Source organism: Kwoniella mangroviensis (assembly GCF_000507465.2).
Source record: "Kwoniella mangroviensis CBS 8507 chromosome 1 map unlocalized Ctg01, whole genome shotgun sequence".
Taxonomy (NCBI): Eukaryota; Fungi; Basidiomycota; class Tremellomycetes; order Tremellales; family Cryptococcaceae; genus Kwoniella; species Kwoniella mangrovensis.
This window is the reverse complement of record NW_027062533.1, coordinates 6,201,807-6,220,106: the sequence shown is the minus strand read 5'-3', so window position 1 is coordinate 6,220,106 and position 18,300 is coordinate 6,201,807. Positions and strand designations below refer to the sequence as shown.

The following is an 18,300-nucleotide window of genomic DNA, read 5'->3' as shown; positions in this document are numbered from 1 at the left end:
TCAAAACAAAAGATCCTCATATAAATCTCCCTCTCTTTCTGGAGGTCCTCCTCCCTCCTAGCAACGGAAAAGAGGGAGACTTGGGGCGAAGGATAGAGTCAAACGCAAATCAAGGAAGTGAGCCAGAAAAAGCAAGATGGAATCAATCGGTAGAAAGGGTGAACCAATCACTGTATGTTCTTCAGAGTAAGTACTCCTGACCCTTGTCACATTAGATGATATCCGGAAGTTGTCAATAGATTCCTTTCAGTTCCGAGTGAGTGACCATGTGAGAGAGTCGAGAGTCGACATGTGGTAGTTGACCGAATCCTACGAAATATAGCGCGTAAATTATTGTAATATAGATTGTCATTATTCCGTCTGTCAGTCAGTAAGCAGTTAGAAGTGTAATGTGATGGTGTTTCCAGTAATTGGTCGACTCGTCGAGGGGTTTTGGAGGGTAGATCAATTCAATCATGTGTTGTGAGCATCCTGAGTTCGGGACCTCAAGTGACTGATGGCATGAACCGCAAAAGTGGTCATTCCAATAGGCACGCTGTCATGCAATTTACACGGACTTCTCTGATCATTAGCGTAGGCATTGAAGCTGACCAATATTCTTATGACTGTGTGAAAGACCCAGTTGCCGTTGGTTGCAACATGAGGAGAGATGCATGGAGTGTTGTTGGACAATCATATACTACCATTGAAATCTTATCTTCCGATTACTCCCTGATATTTGATCATGCGATGGCGACTGTCAAGCCGTCAGTACCTTGTCAACGTAACAAAATGATGGAACTGAGTATCATACCTTTTGCGTTTATCATATGACACTATTACCCTTACCGAGACCTCTTCGGTCACTGTGGAAAAGATCTTCAAAACTCCTTCTCTTCCTGAGGTTGGGTTCTCTTTCCTCTTCAGCTTGTCTTCTTCTTCGGAAAGACTGATAGCAAGCTGTTGCTGGTAATCATAGGTGTTTTTGGAGGCTCTTACGTACCTTGGCAACATCTCACCCGCTGGGTGTCGTTGGTCCTATCTTCCTCAGAATAGGCTAGAACCGCCGTGAGTTGTTTGTCTTCTGTCGTGGGTAGCTCCAGGGCGCAAAATCGATTTTCACAAAATACCTTTCCGGGCATCCTTTTGATTGGCGGTTTCTGTAGGTCATATTAGGTCAGCGTTCAACAAGATAGCCGGCCATCACTCACCTTGGTTAAGTTTCCATCTTGTTCTCCTCCCTTTCCTTCCCATCTTGCGGTGATGACTTTGTCCAATTCCTGATAGACACGAGGGACTGGATTGAGCGGAACATTCGGTTTTGGTCTTGATGGGGGAGTATATTGACTACCTTCGTAACGAGGTGATTCTAAACCCGGTTCTTGAGCGGTCTCATCGAAAGTATGAAAGGCGAAAGCTTGAGTACATGTGGTGAGGTTGTCGATTCTTCCTCCTCGGTTGGTGATGACCATGTCCTGGTAGTAATAGCCTTCCCAAACGGAGTCTGCGAAGTGAGAAGGAGTCATTGTATATGATAGGTTGTTTGTAAGGCTGTGATGATGTCCTCTGTATGCAGGTATGTGTAACCTTTGGACTTGTAAGATTTGTGTGTGTTTGAGGAGAACAGCGGAATATGAAATGAGTTCTACAGGGTGTAAATTGAGTAATTGGTCAACAAGTGAGTGATTGTTATGACAAGCCGTGGTGAAGATAACATACCCCTGAGACACCACCGACTGTATACCCTAAACTCCTCAATCCGCTTCATACCCTTCTTGATCGCTGACTCCTACTTGCTTGTCGGCCAGTTGCCTATCATATTTATCACCAAATTTGTTGGATGGCGTATGTACGACGGCGGTGTTCAGCCAATTGAATCCGCAATTAGGTCTCTGCCGAAGGGATAGGCTTTTACAGGGTCCTTTACACACTCAAGCCTGATGACAGAAGGTGTGCCGGCTATTTGGGATACCTTGGGATAATAAACATGTGAGTTCCTCGTCTCATTGTGGAGAAAGGGTACTGAACGTTTTTAGACGCATTGGCAAACGATGTGGCCACTCATACATCAACCGCTGCCACAGAAAGCGTTGTCACTTCGAAAGATCAGGCCGGAGAACTAAAACTCGACTGCTAATGTATATATGTCTCCGGTGAGTACTCCTTCGAGCTTGTATACAACTGGACTAACCTGCCATCTACTTACCCAGTATTCACCAAAGAAGAGCAAGGGTCTGGCCCCAGATGAAGCTTCCGCTGTCCTACGAGTCTGTCTTCTTCATCGCAATATACGAGAAGTGAGTGAAATGAGATGATGTTCAAACAGATGCTGATAGGTTTGGTGGCAGTACATCGGGTCTGCTCTCAAGCTGCAATTACAGATTCAATCATCACTATCACATGAAACCGAATTTCTGGGCACACCAAAGATCGTGGAAGAGCAAGATAAATCACTGTCGGAGGCTGGAGCACTTCTCGTGGAGACGGCGGATTTAGCTGGGGTATTGATAGATCAGATGGACAAGGTTTATCAAACTTATCAAAAGTCGCCACATCCTCAAGTAGTCCCGCCTGAGACAGGTCTCGGATTGACACTCCTTGTCAAAGCCGCTGCCAGTCAAGATTTCCGTGGCATTTCTGCCAAAGCTTCCCACAGAAACCAAGTCGACCTGACCGACGTGCTCGACGAAGTCGATGCCACAGCCAACGCAAGTTCTCAGGCGCAACTCGGTCCTGATCTTCCTTTTGGCAGCAACGATATAACCCGACCACCCACCACTTCGGAGGACTACGAGGCGTGGAGAAGTCTTGTGAAGAAACAAGCAAGAACTGTCCTCGATAATCGGATGTTGGAATTTTGCAGCCTCACCACGGCTATCCTCGAGGTCATTAACCAACCGGCCAAATCAGGAAGAACTGCCTCGAAAGACCAGCAATGTTACTCGCCTTATTGTTCGGAGGCTACACAAGAGAAGTTGAAGGCTGCTGGATATGTCAAATCCGAGGTTTTTGACAAGTTCAACGAGGACTTGTACTTCGATAATCTGTGGTCGATCGGGGTGAGTTGTCTAATCATCTTACCTCGCATGATACTGATGCCTCTACCTTTGATGTAGCGGCTCATCGCGCTCAACACGGATGTGATCGACGCCAGAATAGCTAAAAAGATGTCTGAAGATACTGCGATGATCCTTGCACTTGCTACACTGTGTGATCACATGGACACTCTGGCACCAATCTTCAGTGGCTTAACCGATTATTGGAACAAGCAGCTGCCAACGGATTCTACCACACCTGGCAACACTGCATCCCTCATCGCCACTATCGGCGAATTTGTAGCCGGTAGTTACATTTGTTTAGGAGTGGGAGGCAGCACCCAGGTGTGTACAGATTCCAATCACCGTTTATATCGTCCAACATATGATGCTGCGGATGCTGACTATATCGTCAACGCAGAGGAAGAACAGTAGCTCATCGTATCAAGAGAATGTTGGAAGATGGCTAAAGGCCTTGCTATTCCCAGAATTGGCTGTCGACAGAACCGGTAGTGCATGGCGTTTGCCATGTATTGAGTGCGGCGATCGAAAATTACGACACCCAACCGAGCTTCAAAATTCGTCGGGTTCGGGATTGGGTGGACCGATGAGGCAGGTCACCTTGAAGGATCGATTGTCCATCTCAAATTACTCGATTCGAAGGGGAAGTAAAGTCGGATTCATGGCTCAAGTTGGACGGATAGCGTACTATCCTTGCCTCGTGATCTTACTTTGTTTCGCATTCGATCCCAGTATCATGATCATCATTCTGTACTTCTCAACTTTGATTCACTTCTCCGATAAGAACAGAAGAGGGAAAAATTCGATAATTCTGTTTGCGGATAAATATAGATTAGTAGCCAGCTTACCTGAAGAGGAAGAAGTAGATGATGATGAGGAAGAGGACGAGACGTGAAACGTAGAATATTCTGTTCTGGAAGAGGCGATGAAGAATTTTGTATAGTAATCCGACCCAAGGTAGTAGTAGAATAATACGCTTGTAATGTATATGGATCCCCACGCGTACAATGTACAACCAATTGATCCTGATTTTCAGAAGATGGTGTATGCATCCAGAATTGATTATTGACATGAGGAACTCCATTCTATGATATCGACTTCTGACCAGTGAGGAGTAAAGTATACAGGCATATTGGGATTTTACATGACGAAAAGGAGTTTGCGTGGTACATTCGTTCATCATCTGAACAATCTGTGTCTGGCGAATAGTCCTTGTCTTTTGAATCCTCTCCTTCAATCTCGCAATCGATGTCCGATTTATCCTCTTCATCTCCGAATCCATCTTCTTCTTCAACTCCATCTTCAACTCGGTCTTCAACTCCGTCTTCTGTGTCTGTCTCCTCATCCTGAGCTAAAAGCATGCGTTGATTGGGACTCGGATTCGATTCGACAAAAACAAAATTGTTATTGATTAGATTCGATTTTGAAAGGACACTGGTTGTTCTGTCTCATTATGCCTGCCACCATGTTCATCTGAACCTGTGGAGAAAATGTCTTATTTACCCAAAAAACAACAGTTCGATGTCTTATATACCCAATTTTCTAAAATCAAGTCTGATATACCCAGTTTTCAAAAAACAGGTCTAATATACCCAGTTTTCAATCTTATCCTGAGATATATCCCGAGATTTAGTACCTGATTGAACCTTGTTATGTCCATTATTATCATTATTATCCATGCATGATCATCTGAAATGGACGGTCTATATTTCCCATCTTCATCTCTAACGCCTTTATCTACCTCCTTCAAATATCGTCCATTCTACCTCATCTTGAAGCCTCTTCTCTCCCTTCAAATGATCTTCAGCCTTCAGGGGGATATAGACCTCTCTTCATACGATCAGGTTTGGCAGGTATCATATATCCTAATGGTCTGATAGCATACTTGAGAACGGATGCTATCAGACCATTGGGATAGGTGCAGATGGGATGAGAGGATGTGATGTCGCATCCCGGCCGTGTTGTTCGAGTACGATGAAAGCCGGAGTTGGCGTAGGATGTTAAGTGATTGCATGACGATCGTTTGAATGATAAGGGGATATTGGGATGGGATTTGCGGTAGCATCTAACGATCGATCGCAGTTGTAGATCCAACCAGGATAGATGCCATAGTATCCCAAGCGTCTGCAACCAAGGTTGTTGACCGTTGAGACTGTACCTTTCCCCTGCATGACCTAATATTCCCACCACACTGACTATGACAGCGACCACAGATATACCGACCTTTCAAGCTTGGTACTTGAGAATTGGGTACTTGAGAACCATCCGCCATATGTAAATCATCGTTGGTACCAAAGATTCCTCGAAGCTGTGAAGCCGTGGTCGGTTTTATCCCTCTCATACCTCTCTTCTTCTTCTGTCTCCCTCTCCCCTTCTTGACAAGGGGTGGTACAACTGATAGTTCTTCAAGGTTGTTGGTAGTAAACAGAGGGAACGGCATGGAGTAGCATTGTCGCCATGTTGATGTGGTGTAGAAATCAGGTACCAAGCTAGCAGAGACAGCGATGCATCAGCCATGCAGCCAGCCAGACGAACAGACAGACAGACAGACTCACTCACAACATGCTATCGATCCTTTCCTTCTGTAGCACCGCCAGGACATGCCGACAAGGCAAGTTCCATTGCTTGGTATCACCACAATCACACAGCACTTGAAGCCGTTGTTGGTATGCTGTCTCTGTTTTAGCATGGATAAAGCGATCAAATAAGGGCCAATCCTCCTCTGGTAGACCATGCTTGGATAGGTTGTTCTTAATGTGTCTTGAACAGAAACCATGAGTCACCAAGGGTAGCTTTGAAGCAGCAGCGGCAATGAGTCCCTGTCAATGTTGATGATGTCAGCTCAAACCCTACACAGACAGACAGACAGAGACTAACCTTCTGACGGTCAGATACCATGACCATCCCTTCCCTATTGATGGTTGGGAAGGCTTCCTTTAGCTTGTCGAAGAACCATGACCAGGTATCTGTACTTTCGACTAGCACATGTCCCCAAGCCAAGACAAGCAGATGATTGGCAGCGTCTTAGGTCGAACATATCAGGAGGGTGTATGAGTGTGTTGCTTGGGAATGAGCTCCATCCACAGCCATGTATGGTCGTAGATGTTTAAAAGCATGTCTCATTGATGATGGGGCGATGAAGGTACAGTTTAGTCGGTTACTGTACCCAATCGTAGCTTCAGGATCATTCAGTTGCACCCTATTGATGTATGCTGGTAGTTGTTTGAAGGCTGCATGGTGTGCTAGACCATCGTCGACCAATAAACGCTGACGTGCTCGATGGATAGACCGTAGAGGGATGGTTGTGTGTTTATTGACTCGAATAGTATCTCGTATGGTCTTGGCAGAGGTGGTCTTGTCAACTTTGGTGGTATGAGCAACCTGCAACACATGTCAGCATGGTTATCAGGTTAATTTAAAGGTAAACTTACCATGTACTCAACGAAAAGCTTACTTCTAAAGGCTGTCCTCATAGCATCCTTATTCCAAAAGCAGGTGTGCTTGGGCTGGTACCGAATGACCGTTGTCACAATGGTAGACGTAGCCGGTCGTAACCACTGAACCACAAAAGGGAACAATCGGGAATTCCGACAACTCGGAATTTCCGCCGGCTATATAGGCAACTAGACGTCCTGATTGACCGTGGCCATCATGACACTACGATCCTCCCCAGGGAGAGGGAGGGCGCGACCTCGCGACTCTATGGTCATTGGCGATCTCTCGCGCCTATGGGTTAGATTTACGCCTATCTGAACCGAAAACCGCGCCCGGCTTACGTAAGGGCGCTATTACGTAAGGTGTTCCGGGTGGCTTTACGCAGGCCAACGTGAGCACAAAAGTCTGCGCCGATGGTGGGACTCGAACCCGGGGCCTGTTGGAATTCCCGATACTGTCACAATGGTAGACGTAGCCGGTCGTAACCACTGAACCACAAAAGGGAACAATCGGGAATTCCGACAACTCGGAATTTCCGCCGGCTATATAGGCAACTAGACGTCCTGATTGACCGTGGCCATCATGACAACCGTGTACTGATTGGCGTTCTTGGCTGACTTGATGACTCGACATTCAAAGCGACATTGACCAGTTGGTATGGACGAGCAGCAGAAGTATCGACGATTTGTATCTGCTCGAAAGGGCTTTGGGGGAGAGGCATGTCTCTTGAAAGCGACCAAGGTCAGAGCAATGAAGGCATCGTCCAAGGTTTCAAAGACGGTACCTAGCTGTATGTTGGTAGGTAGAGATGAGAACACTTCGCTTGGTAGGGTAGCGTTGGGGTACTGAGCTGATTGGATCAGCTCATCGAGCTCGGTGATCTCTTGTTGAGTGACTTTGATAAGAGGTTCATCTTCATCACTGTCGTCATAGTGGTTGTTGTTGTTGTCGCTGTCGATATTATCAGGATCAGACTGAGGTTCTATCCAATGACTGTTGGAGAAGACCGAGTCAAGCCGTGAGCATTGATTGGTATCATCCTCGCTGTCGCTGTTGGCTAGGGAAGATTGTTGCCTCTTCCTGGTAGTTGAAGGTGGGGGGGAGGAGGAGGAGGAGGAGGAGGAGGAGGAGGAGGAGGTTGTGGTTGTTGTTGTTGTGGTGGTGGTGGTGGTTGTGGTAGTCGTAGTGATTGAAGCAGGATCAATCTCTGGTCTGAATTGGAGGACAGAGACGAACCGTTCAGGTGGTGGTGACGATGACAGAGGATCCAATTGGAGTGCTTGAGTAGTAGCAACAATAATAGGGAAAGAACCAAGTTGTTGGGATTGATTGGATCGTTGGGTTCGACGTGTCATAGTGACTGATCGTACGTTTTGGGCGCTGGACAATGATCCCGTGGGCTATGGGGATGACAATCAGCATCCATAGCATGCAGAGATAGAGTACTACTCACATTAGTTATCTAAGGTAGCGCTGGCCAAGCGGTTGGCCATACGAGACTACCTTCGAGAACCAATCCGGTGAGATAACGTCAGCTCTGTCAAAGAGGGGGTATTGTCAGCGACCATATCTTAACAAGGAGAGCAGCCAAAGACATGAAATGGATACTCACAGATGCTCCTGGACGAGCTCTATCGAATGGTGGTGGTTTTGTGATGATCCGAGAAGATTTGGAGTGGATGGGTCGGATAAATGGTTGACCTGGTTGAGTGGCAACTAATTGGATTTCTCCCAAGGTCAGTATCTTGCTCAATACTGATGCATATGCAACAAAATGAGTACTCACTTGTAGGTATGGTTTGTAGCTATTGAATGGTCCAGGTTACCACACCATACCTTGAGGATTGAGGTGGATGCGACCGTTTGATGGGAGATTGCGGTGCAGGAGGAGACGGGAAGAAAGAAAGGAAGAAGGGGATGTGTTGTTTCTCGAGTAAAATTGATCGTAGCGGGTCGTAGAGGGTACCAAAATGTTCAGAATGACAAGGAGAGCACGAATATCGACATGGTGAGGGTGGATGCTTTGTTTTAGATGTTATTATGGATGAGAAGTGATAAGTAAAGTAGAGAAGTGATGAGAAGATGAGACGTGTTTAGTAGATGTTTTGGGGATGACGCTTCGGTGTTTCGGTGTTATGTCATGTGGCGGCAATCACCGCTACCTTTCTATTGTTGTCGATATAATTTAAAAAAAGGTACCAAAAATTAAGGGTATCAGTAGCTTAGTTTGATACAATTGAGATTTATCCTTTGCATCCCTGGGTTCGACCCCAAGCGGGGTTCAGGAAAAACCACGTTTTTGGGTAAATCAGACCTGTTTTTTGAAAACTGGGTATATCAGACTTGATTTTAGAAAATTGGGTATATAAGACATCGAACTGTTGTTTTTTGGGTAAATAAGACATTTTCTCGAACCTGTGTTCCCGTATATTTCACTCTCCAAATGTGTGATAATATACCACGATTTCCGTATCATACTATGTACCAGTATTTATCTACACTAAAGCTTTCAGCCGTGAAGGATGTGCATAATCCCTATGAAGAGGAATGCGTACACCGCAAACTCGTCACTGGATACGAGATGACCTGTTATAGGCTCAACTTCACAGTGTACTGGAACACACTGGTATGATCTCTTTGGCTGGGATTGGCACCTCCATTTCCTTCTGGCGCATCTGCCGGTAAGGTGTTCCTGTACAACCACTGGTCACCCTTCATCTCTATTCGTCTCTATAGGAAGCGTCCCGAAGCTGACTGTAGAATTCTTTGTACCAGACCAATTATATCCTTGCTCAGGACCCTCTGACGAAGCGACCGTGATGTCTTATTCTTCACAAAGCAGCAGCGAGATTCGCCTGACATGACCTCAAATTTGGAGGGGAGGCGAACTTCAATTATCATGAAACAAGATCATTCTCCCACACCTACGTCGACATGCTTTCCTCAAGAAACGCAATGGTTCTCCGAAGTGGTGTCGGCTCCTTGACGCTCATTATGCAAAGGTTCGGTGACGGTCTTCTCAGTTGGATTGTGATATGATGTAATGTCTAACGACAAAGGGCTTCTGTCATAACTCCTTCCCTTGTGCAGGCTTCTCGATTTAAATAATAAGGGCTTACCTTTCACCATAACTCCTCTGTACGTCTTCGCATGAAGACCATGTAAAACGTCATAGGCACAAAAGATACTGTAGCTCCAACGCCTTCGAATCGCCACTCTTTTTGCATGGTGGCGTGGTGTTAGATATATAATCGATTCTCTCTGTCCTGCATCCCTAAACACTCTTCTTCGCAATAAACATTGATTCTTCTGCTTTAGATCAATTTCGATTATTGGTATTATCAGCATACAGTCGACGTTAAAGCCAAACAACGTAGAGTTCACAAATATGTCTGGAGCCTATAGCTGTAAGTGGCTGATGTCTGTCTCAAGTGGCGAAAGGTATCAAACTGACTGAGAGATATTTATAACAGATATGTCTCGGGACCCCGCCCATGTGAGCGCTATGAGAAGCCAAGTGATGGGAAGTCGGCAAACCATTTTTCAAAGGACATCTCGACAGCTTTCGCAAACCACAACATCGACCTCGAAACATTTGATCTTCATTTCGGGGCTTTGGATTGGAAAGCTATTGTTGAGAGATACCACGAACCATCTACTACCCATGAAGCTAGAGAAGCTTCCATCGCCGCACTTTTGGAGACGGCCATTACCAATCCAATGGTCATGTGGGACAGGGCTGGAGTAGCCGAAGAGGCAATAACCAAATGCGACGACCCAGAATACTTCTCTTCCGAAGAAAAGAAGAGGATTGTCTGGCAATATGGACTTGAAGATCGGGACGAAGAAGGTGCGATGAAAGTTTTAAAGTGGCAAAGCCAAAAAGACGGTTCCATATCTTTGTTATCCGAGTATGGTAAAGAGATGCTTGCTCTCGATCTCACTCGAAGGGTTCAAGATACGATTTATCACGGAAAGCAAACTGTGTCTCCCATCAGTCGTCTTCCATCCGAAGCGGTTGAGATGATACCTGAGAAAGTGCGATCGTTCGCAGAGGATATCTGGAAGTCACGATCCATTGCTTACGATTCTCGTGCACCCGAAAATACCAGACTGAACATGTTGGTGCTGGACCAGATGACCAGAATGGCAGATTATAAGAACTGGGAAAAGCGTCGAGAAGCAGGTCCAATTTCTAGACGAACAACCACGCGACCGCTTGGACCAAGCATTGGAGAATCTTCAAAGACTAATCAACAACTTCCAGCGTATGATCCTGGTAATTCCACCTCTGTGGGATCCGACGAAGACTCACCTACGTATGACGAGGTAGAACAAGCATTGTCTCGGTTCACGGTCACAGATCCAGACAAAAAGAGGGTAGAGGAGCTGAGAAAGCAGTACGGTGTGACCGAGGCAATGCCAAGTGCCAGTACCCCAGCAAGTGAGAACGTTGGCTCAGCCGACAGATCACAACGCAAACATTCGAATAATTGGGAAAACTTTTCCAAATTTTCGAAAAGTTGCTTCGGATCGAGCGAGGATACCGCTTAATCAGCTCATCGATTGGTTCGAGACTGCGTTAGTGCAGTACCTATGAGTAAGTATAGTGACTGCAGGATCCTTCATAGTGCAGTGAGATTTGACACTCTGTGGATATTACATGATGCATTGATTTTGCCCTATTTACTCCCCGATCCTACTCAGCTTCGGCCTCCGCTACAACCCTTCTCCCCCAAGTCAAAGCATTCCACCCATCTTCCTCCCAGGGCGCAAGCATCACACCCTTCTGCAATCTACTGATACCGCCCTCGTCTCCCTCCAAGATCTCAGCTGTTCCTCTGAGGCTTTCCATTCTCGCCTTGCTTTTTGCATCTTCCACACCGCCCGAAGTCCGCAGCATATCATTCGCTTCTTGCGATTTACCAGCTTGGATCAACGCTTCGGCGAGTCTATTCCTAGATTTGACATTCGTCGGTGATGCTTGTACGGCTCTTTCCAGAACCTTGTGAGCTTGCTCTGTATCACCTTCTACTATAGCGTGTAGGTATAGTACAAGATCCGACTGTCCAGATGGATCTTCCTTGACTCGCGATTCGACTGGTCGAGAGGACAATTCGGATATTGCTGCTTCGACTAGATCTGGATCGGAGGATATCACAGCTATAGCTGCTAGAGTCGAAATCACTTTGAGTAATGGTTTCTCTTGTGATAAGCTATGTAACAAGAATTGTATCAGCAATATTCCCATAAAGGGTCTCATAGTCCACGTACCACTCCATAAGATTACTCTTCGCAGTTTCCTTCGCATCATCACCTCCTAGACCCCAAAGCGTTCGACTGAGTAATACCGCAACCTCTTCTTTAGTCTTGAGATCTTGTGAGGCGGAAGCTTCGTCTAAACTGTTCTGGAACGCTTCGAGCGACTCGTCGATCTGTCCTAGCCAGTAATGTATCAGACCTTGTAATAATCTACACTGAGCCTTGAGAGAAACGATGGTTCCGTCAATCGAGTCCGAGATCAACTCCCAACAGTTATTGAGCGTATCAAGCGCTGTTGAGTATTTCTTCGCAGCAAGCTGAACTCTTCCAAGATTGCATAATGCAATAGCATATCGTGATTCGATATCTGCAGATTCAGTCCTTTCGAACTCCTCTTCTAACACTACTGCCGCTCGTTCGAGCGACGAGGCTGCCTCATCGGCCAGACCTAATCTTTCGCAGATCAATGCGTACAAGTGAGCAGCAGCGAAATCATTAGGTCTCTGATGACAGTAGTGACGAAGTGCGAAGGCTGGTTGGTGTAGAAGGTTGGTATCGATCTGAGCACCTGGGACGAGGAACCGTTCGAAAGTAGCGATAGCCAAGGCGAGATCCGCTTCGAGCTAAGGATACTAGTCAGTTCGCGTTGCTCTCAAAGAAATTAGGAAACACTCACCAAAGACCCGGCCGATAAGGTAACCGAATGTGAGTAAAGCGCTTTTGCATGTTGTTTATCTCCATTTCTTTCAGCCAACATACCCTGACCGAACCATGCGGGTGCGTAATCGGGATCAATGATTTGAGCCTTCAAGAAACACTGGTTGGCAAGTTCTACATCTTCTAGTCGTAGATATAGGTAACCGAGATTTGCCCAGACAATCGGATCCTAAACGGTAAAACAATAAGTAAGCACGATGACTAAGGACTCGCTGGATGAATTGAGAGGACGCACCTTTGAGTACAGCTCGAGCGAAACGACAAAGGCATGCTGAGCGACTTGTGGCCCTGCCGTACCACAGATCACACCCAGAGCATTCCAAAGCCTTTCATCCCCTGCATCCCGCTCTAACGCTAATCTGATAGCGGAAATAGCAGCTTTCAGACATGAGGTCTTGCTCTCACTGTCGGGTAGTCGAAGAGCGAGGGTATGAAGCGAACTTGCTAGATCGTATAAAGCTGGATCTGCCACCCGAGGTTCATTCTTGAGTAGGTTTGCACGATAAGCGAAAGCAAAAATTGAAGTTTTGAGTGTATGTTCCAGATTTGGAGAGCTTTGTAGTAGATTGGCGGCATGCCCTAATCCTTCTACCTGAGATCTTCGGTCTGTATCGTCATCGATCAGACGTTGCAGCACGGGTTGGACAACTTCGCTCGAGGACAAAGCTTCTTCCAAGCTGGACTCTTCGTTACTAAGCTCGAAAGTTGCATCTCCGATAGTCTTCCATGCCCATGCTCGGTGACTTCGGCCATCTTTCAGAACATCTGTAGCAAGTCGAATGGCGGCGTGCAAGGCATTCCTTGATCTCTGTCTGAACCCTCCAGCAGCAGTATGTCGACCAAGCGAGAGATTGGCTTCAGCCAGAGCAGCGACGATACCGATTTCTCGAGTATCGGTAAGGGAAAGCACCTTTTCATATGCCTCGATAGCTTTGTCAAATGCACCTAGCTGAGCTTGAGTATCACCAATGTTGAAGTATGCTCGCCAGTTGAGGGGCTGAAGCTCCAGAGCATGGTTGAGAGCTTTGAGTCCGGCAATATGTCTTCCGCATTTGACATACGATTCTCCGAGCATGACCCACATGGAGACATCGGTAGGATCACCTCGCAAAGCAATTTGGTACGCTTGAGCAGCCTTGGCGTAGTTTTTGTAATGCTGTATCCGAAGGCATATCAGCTTGACCTCCCAAATGATTGTGAAGAACAGACCTACCACCTCTGTTGATCCGAGAGCCTTCCAAGCCCATCCATTCTGAGGAGCAAATCTTCCTTTCGCGTTCATGACTTCACCCCCTGCTACACCATCTAGTCCACCTTCACCTTCCATCACTCTCATAGCGATAGTTCTCACCAAAGCCCATTCATCTTCATTCGCATATCCAATAGCAAGTCTATGGGCAGCCTCAGTCTCGGTAGCATCGAGCTCGAATGCTTTCTGGAAACACTTCAAAGCTCTTTCTTCGTCTGGTGGAGTAGCGGAAGAATAGCAGATACCGAGGGACGTATAAGATGAAGGGAAAGTAGGAAGAGCTCGGATGGAAGCCATGAACCACTCTTCGGCATGTTGTCGACTCTCGTCGTCTGTATGCAGCATGAGCAGATGATTTTCCGTGAACAGTAAGTTGACCGAATTTCTCAGCTCACCTCCAATCATCCATTCTGTCCTACCAAGTCTATACCAAGCTCTTGCTCTCTGATAAGCTTCATCGTCCTTTCCATCCTGTTCATTCCTTGCATCTCTAATCTCCACTACCTCTTCTAATATCTCTCTACCCTTTTCTAACTCTCCCTCATTGACCAAACACCAACCCAATTCTTCTTTCGCAGCCACAACATCTTTCTCATCGCCACCTGCATCAATGAGAGCTTGGAATTCCTTTCTTGCATATGCCCATTTACCGGCGGCTTGATGTATCTGAGCGCGAGCGAACCGCGCTTCTTTGTTGTCTGGATGACTCTTCAACACTCCATCGAGCAGTCTGATAGCACGAGGATGGTGCTTAGGTGCAAAATAAGGGACACAAGCGAGACCGAGAGTGGTGTCGATGGAAGCTCGGACGCTACATGAAATTTGACTGATCAGCGACGCTTTCTCCCTGTGTGAGTAAGGGCTCACTTCGGCAAGGATATACCTCTTTCATTCTCGAGCTCTTTGACCAGAGCTTTTGCCTTGTCACCAAAGGCAATAGCATTTGCCCAATCCGCTTCTTGCAATGATATTCTAGCCATAACTCGATGAGCAAATATCGATTTCGGTAGTTGATCGACCAGTTTCTGTTGGGTATATTCAGCTCTTGAGGAGGCTACGAGAAGTACAACTGACTTACAGTCATTCCAGATACCAGTTCTTCTCTTTCTTCCAGATCTAGATCTTCCGACAATACCCCTTGTTGTCCAGCGGCTCTCCTAGCTTTTCGTCGTTCTCTAGCATTCATGCCATTCCTCCCTCTGCGATTCTTGATCTTCTTATTTGCTTTCTGAGCGAAAGATTCTTCTCCGTCGGCTGGCTGAGGAGTCTCTTCTTCTTCCTCCGGTTCAGGTAAAGGCAATTTGAACCATCTGCAATAATCGTCAATGAAGTCGGTCATCTTGGACTCCGGGAATGCTTTTGCGTATTTGTGAAGAAGCTCGATATCATAGACTACAAATATTTGTTAGAGTCGTCTAGTCGATAAAGGTCATGACGTAGCTCACAGAGGGTGAATTCATCTTTCCCTTCCAACACCCAAGACCATCCTTCTTCAGCACCTTTACCGGTAATCCCAAGCAACACAAATCCATTAGCTAGATCATTAGTCCGCGACAGAGCCTCATCTTTGTCAGGCGTTAGATATGAATGTGGAGTAAATAGTGAGGTTGCCGGTAGATCTGTCGAGCTCGTCTTCGAAGATTGAGCTCCTTTATTTGATTTCGCAGATGAAGTTCTCTTTGCATCTGGCTTTTCAGCTTGTTTCGATCTAAGGATCAGATATTCAGCATAGTGCGTTAGCGAAGAGACCAGGTTGCGACGTACGGTGAAGAAGCACCAAGCTTTCTCCAGAAATTGAATTCTCTAATTTCCACCTCTCTCCTTACATCTTCCGCTACATTAGGATGAGATCCAACTTCCTTGAGGAGCTCTACCATTCTCATACCCAGTTCGCCACCTAGAACTTCCGCCTCAACTTTCCTTCTGACCTCTTTCTCCGGTCCCGCACCCAGCCTCTGTCTGCCTACCTTGACTTTCTGCTCTGTGGTAGTATATACCAGCGATTCGGCTCGTACTAGGAGGTTGGTCAAGAGAGGTAATGATGCGACGAGATGTAGGGCATGAGGTAGCGGATTGGGAAGGGAAGGTGGTATAGCTGCTGATGATGGTGGGTAGATGGGTGAGGGGAAGGGCACGTATGAGCCGCTTGGGGCAGGCACAGACTGAAGAAGAGGAACAAGAGGGGATGAGGGTAACAGCTGATCTAAAGCTCGGTAAAGCTGTTCGCCAACGGTAAACCGTTAGTTTGGTGAGTATAACTTGGCCAAAAGCTGAAAAGCTCACTTTCTCTGGGGGACCGTGTTTGGCGCGTACTTCTAGCAGTTCCTGCAATGCACTAGCACATCTCTGTTCATCGTTTCTATAGCGCAATTTCGTTAGCTGTCGATGTCGCCGGCAAAGTTCGCAGACTCACTCATCGTATGAAGCTTGTACTAATACTTCTAACAGTTGGCTCAGCTTATCCCACTGCTGATTCTTCTCGTACAGCCTCTTCAGTCCCATTGATGCCAATGGGTTGGACGGCTGGAGCTTGTAGGCATGGATGTATGACTATCCCGATCGATCAGCTGTTGGTCCTTGCGAACATGAAGCAATCTTACCTTTTCAGCTTCTTCATTCCGCTGCAATTGGGTGAGAGCGAGCCCACGAAATATCAATCTGATCGGGAAGTCAGCTTGTACATCCCTCGAAATATTACGGTAGCTCACACTTGAGCAGCTTCAGGTGCATCCTCCCCGATCGATTTGAGTAAGTTGGTAGCTTCGTACAGAGCAGCTTCGGAATTCTTCTCTTCCAGCTGCGACTTGATCGATTTCAGCGCCTTCTTTGTCGCCGACATCTTGTGTTTGTCACCTCTCGACCACTGTGCAATAGGATAGATGGAAAGACGATTTACGATTAAAGGTGGACATGATTTCGGTTGAAAGATCTGGCTATGACGAGGGTTGAGATCGCACTCGTATAACCGAAAACGAGTTATCAGGCTCACTGTCGCATTATCGATAAAAACACCAGACTAGACACTCGTACGGAACAGGTTGAAATGCTCAATCCTTCTCTCACCCCTCATAAATACAATTAACTCAGGTGAACAGCAGGACAGCATGACTCGATCTCGTGAGTGATAGCAGCTAGTCGTCTGAAACAATTGAAAGTCCATACAGCTGAATCCCACTGTCCGTCCCCTCAGACGCAAAAAACAACACGACTCAATCGACCTTATCGTACTACGAACGAACCCTCCTGCGTAAAGATGGAGCAGCCAGAAGACTAGGTAGAGACTCCTTCAAACCTTTAGATGCATGTTATCTTTGTCTATCAAAAGTCAACGATCCTGTATCATGCTCATCGGGGCATATATACTGTAGGGAATGTTGCATATCCGATTTGATCAGTCAAAAGGCAGGTATAGAAGCTAAGAAGCGCGAGATGGAGAGATGGGAGGAATCAGAGAGGTCAGAAAGGGAAGAAGCGAAGCTCAAAGCTAGAGAAAGAGTTGTATCGGATTTCGAAAAAGGAATGAGTCTAGGTGGATCGTCGACGGTGAAAAGGATACCAATCGGAGAGGACAAGGATAAGTCAACTACAAAGAGTAAATTCGAATTGGACAATAACGCTGTAGAGAAAGTCGCGAAAGAAGCTGAAGAGAAAGCGTTGAGGGTGATGGAATTAGAACAATCTGAGTCTAGAAAGGCGAAATTGGCTGCGTTCTGGTTACCTTCTTTAACACCTGAAGCTAAACTCGGGCCATTGAAGGATGTGAAATTGCAGACGCTTTGTCATGTCGGTGGATCGCCTCATCCCATATCGTGAGTCAGTCTGTGAGAAGACTTTCATGATTGAATCGTGCTCATATTGCTTGCTCTTCGACTACAGGCGTAAGACCCTCCTTCCCGTCATTCTGACTTACCCTCCTTCTTCCACTTCCAAACCGATCTGTCCAACATGTACTAAAGAATTATCCAACGCTACCTCCTCTATCCTCCTTTCCTCGCGTCAGCCGATACCTTCAGCGAATGGCGATGGAGACGAGGGACGTAAGAAGAAGAAGCAGAAAAAGGACAAAGAGGAAGCTTACGTATGTGGACATGTGATTTGTCAGACGTGCTCAGATACGATAGTCAAACCTCAAGGGAGGTGTTGTGTCTGTGATGCCAAAGTGGAAGATAGTGGGAGAATACTGCTGGGTAAAGAAGGTGAGTCAGAGTACAATTATTTATTGTGGGCCCAGATCGAAGTTTGAACGCGCAAGAAAGCTGACTGGTACGTATATAGGAACCGGATTCGCAGCTGCCGGTGGAGCGGAAGTGAAAAGAGAGGGAGTAGCCTTCCGAGTTTAGACGTCGAGATGCAAATTTGGACGCGTGCATTACGGACATGATAACGAGCGGAAACGCTATTGAACTCCAACAACATTAGCTATCCACTATACTGATGTGGAGATTGGACTAATGAATATACTCGACATGATCGAAGGGGGAGGAGTATGAAATGGTTTCATAAACCACTATAGCCTCTGGGCAAAAATGTTCTATCAGTATCAGAAGTGTTATATCTCTTTATCATCGTAAATACTGAGGTAAGCCACTGTTCTCCTCTTTC

The 18,300-nt window shown here is 46.4% G+C and overlaps 5 protein-coding genes across 5 annotated transcripts; 3 read left to right on the top strand and 2 right to left on the bottom strand.

The window, feature by feature from the left end:
* Positions 1-805: 805 nt before the first annotated feature.
* Positions 806-1,505, bottom strand: I203_102316 (uncharacterized protein; the record flags this gene model as incomplete). Its single annotated transcript, XM_019149693.1, has 3 exons — positions 806-928; positions 999-1,139; positions 1,191-1,505. 3 exons carry the CDS (start codon positions 1,503-1,505, stop codon positions 806-808), a joined length of 579 nt encoding a protein of 192 aa, XP_019000791.1.
* Positions 1,506-2,123: 618 nt separating this feature from the next.
* I203_102315 (uncharacterized protein) lies at positions 2,124-3,930 on the top strand (the record flags this gene model as incomplete). Its single annotated transcript, XM_019149692.1, has 5 exons — positions 2,124-2,132; positions 2,190-2,276; positions 2,328-3,038; positions 3,096-3,359; positions 3,436-3,930. 5 exons carry the CDS (start codon positions 2,124-2,126, stop codon positions 3,928-3,930), a joined length of 1,566 nt encoding a protein of 521 aa, XP_019000790.1.
* Positions 3,931-9,858: 5,928 nt separating this feature from the next.
* Positions 9,859-11,024, top strand: I203_102314 (uncharacterized protein; the record flags this gene model as incomplete). The annotated part of the gene is made up of 3 exons (XM_019146823.1): positions 9,859-9,877; positions 9,944-9,966; positions 10,020-11,024. The coding sequence occupies 3 exons, from the start codon at positions 9,859-9,861 to the stop codon at positions 11,022-11,024; spliced, it is 1,047 nt and encodes a 348-aa protein (XP_019004356.1).
* A 145-nt stretch (positions 11,025-11,169) lies between these two features.
* Positions 11,170-16,537, bottom strand: I203_102313 (uncharacterized protein; the record flags this gene model as incomplete). Its single annotated transcript, XM_065517063.1, has 14 exons — positions 11,170-11,686; positions 11,745-12,355; positions 12,409-12,618; positions 12,685-13,605; positions 13,663-14,030; positions 14,094-14,509; positions 14,566-14,723; positions 14,777-15,090; positions 15,144-15,406; positions 15,463-15,917; positions 15,982-16,057; positions 16,112-16,248; positions 16,299-16,356; positions 16,407-16,537. The coding sequence occupies 14 exons, from the start codon at positions 16,535-16,537 to the stop codon at positions 11,170-11,172; spliced, it is 4,635 nt and encodes a 1,544-aa protein (XP_065373881.1).
* A 265-nt stretch (positions 16,538-16,802) lies between these two features.
* Positions 16,803-18,038, top strand: I203_102312 (uncharacterized protein; the record flags this gene model as incomplete). Its single annotated transcript, XM_019146821.1, has 4 exons — positions 16,803-16,815; positions 16,889-17,507; positions 17,575-17,894; positions 17,974-18,038. The coding sequence occupies 4 exons, from the start codon at positions 16,803-16,805 to the stop codon at positions 18,036-18,038; spliced, it is 1,017 nt and encodes a 338-aa protein (XP_019004354.1).
* Positions 18,039-18,300: the final 262 nt, after the last annotated feature.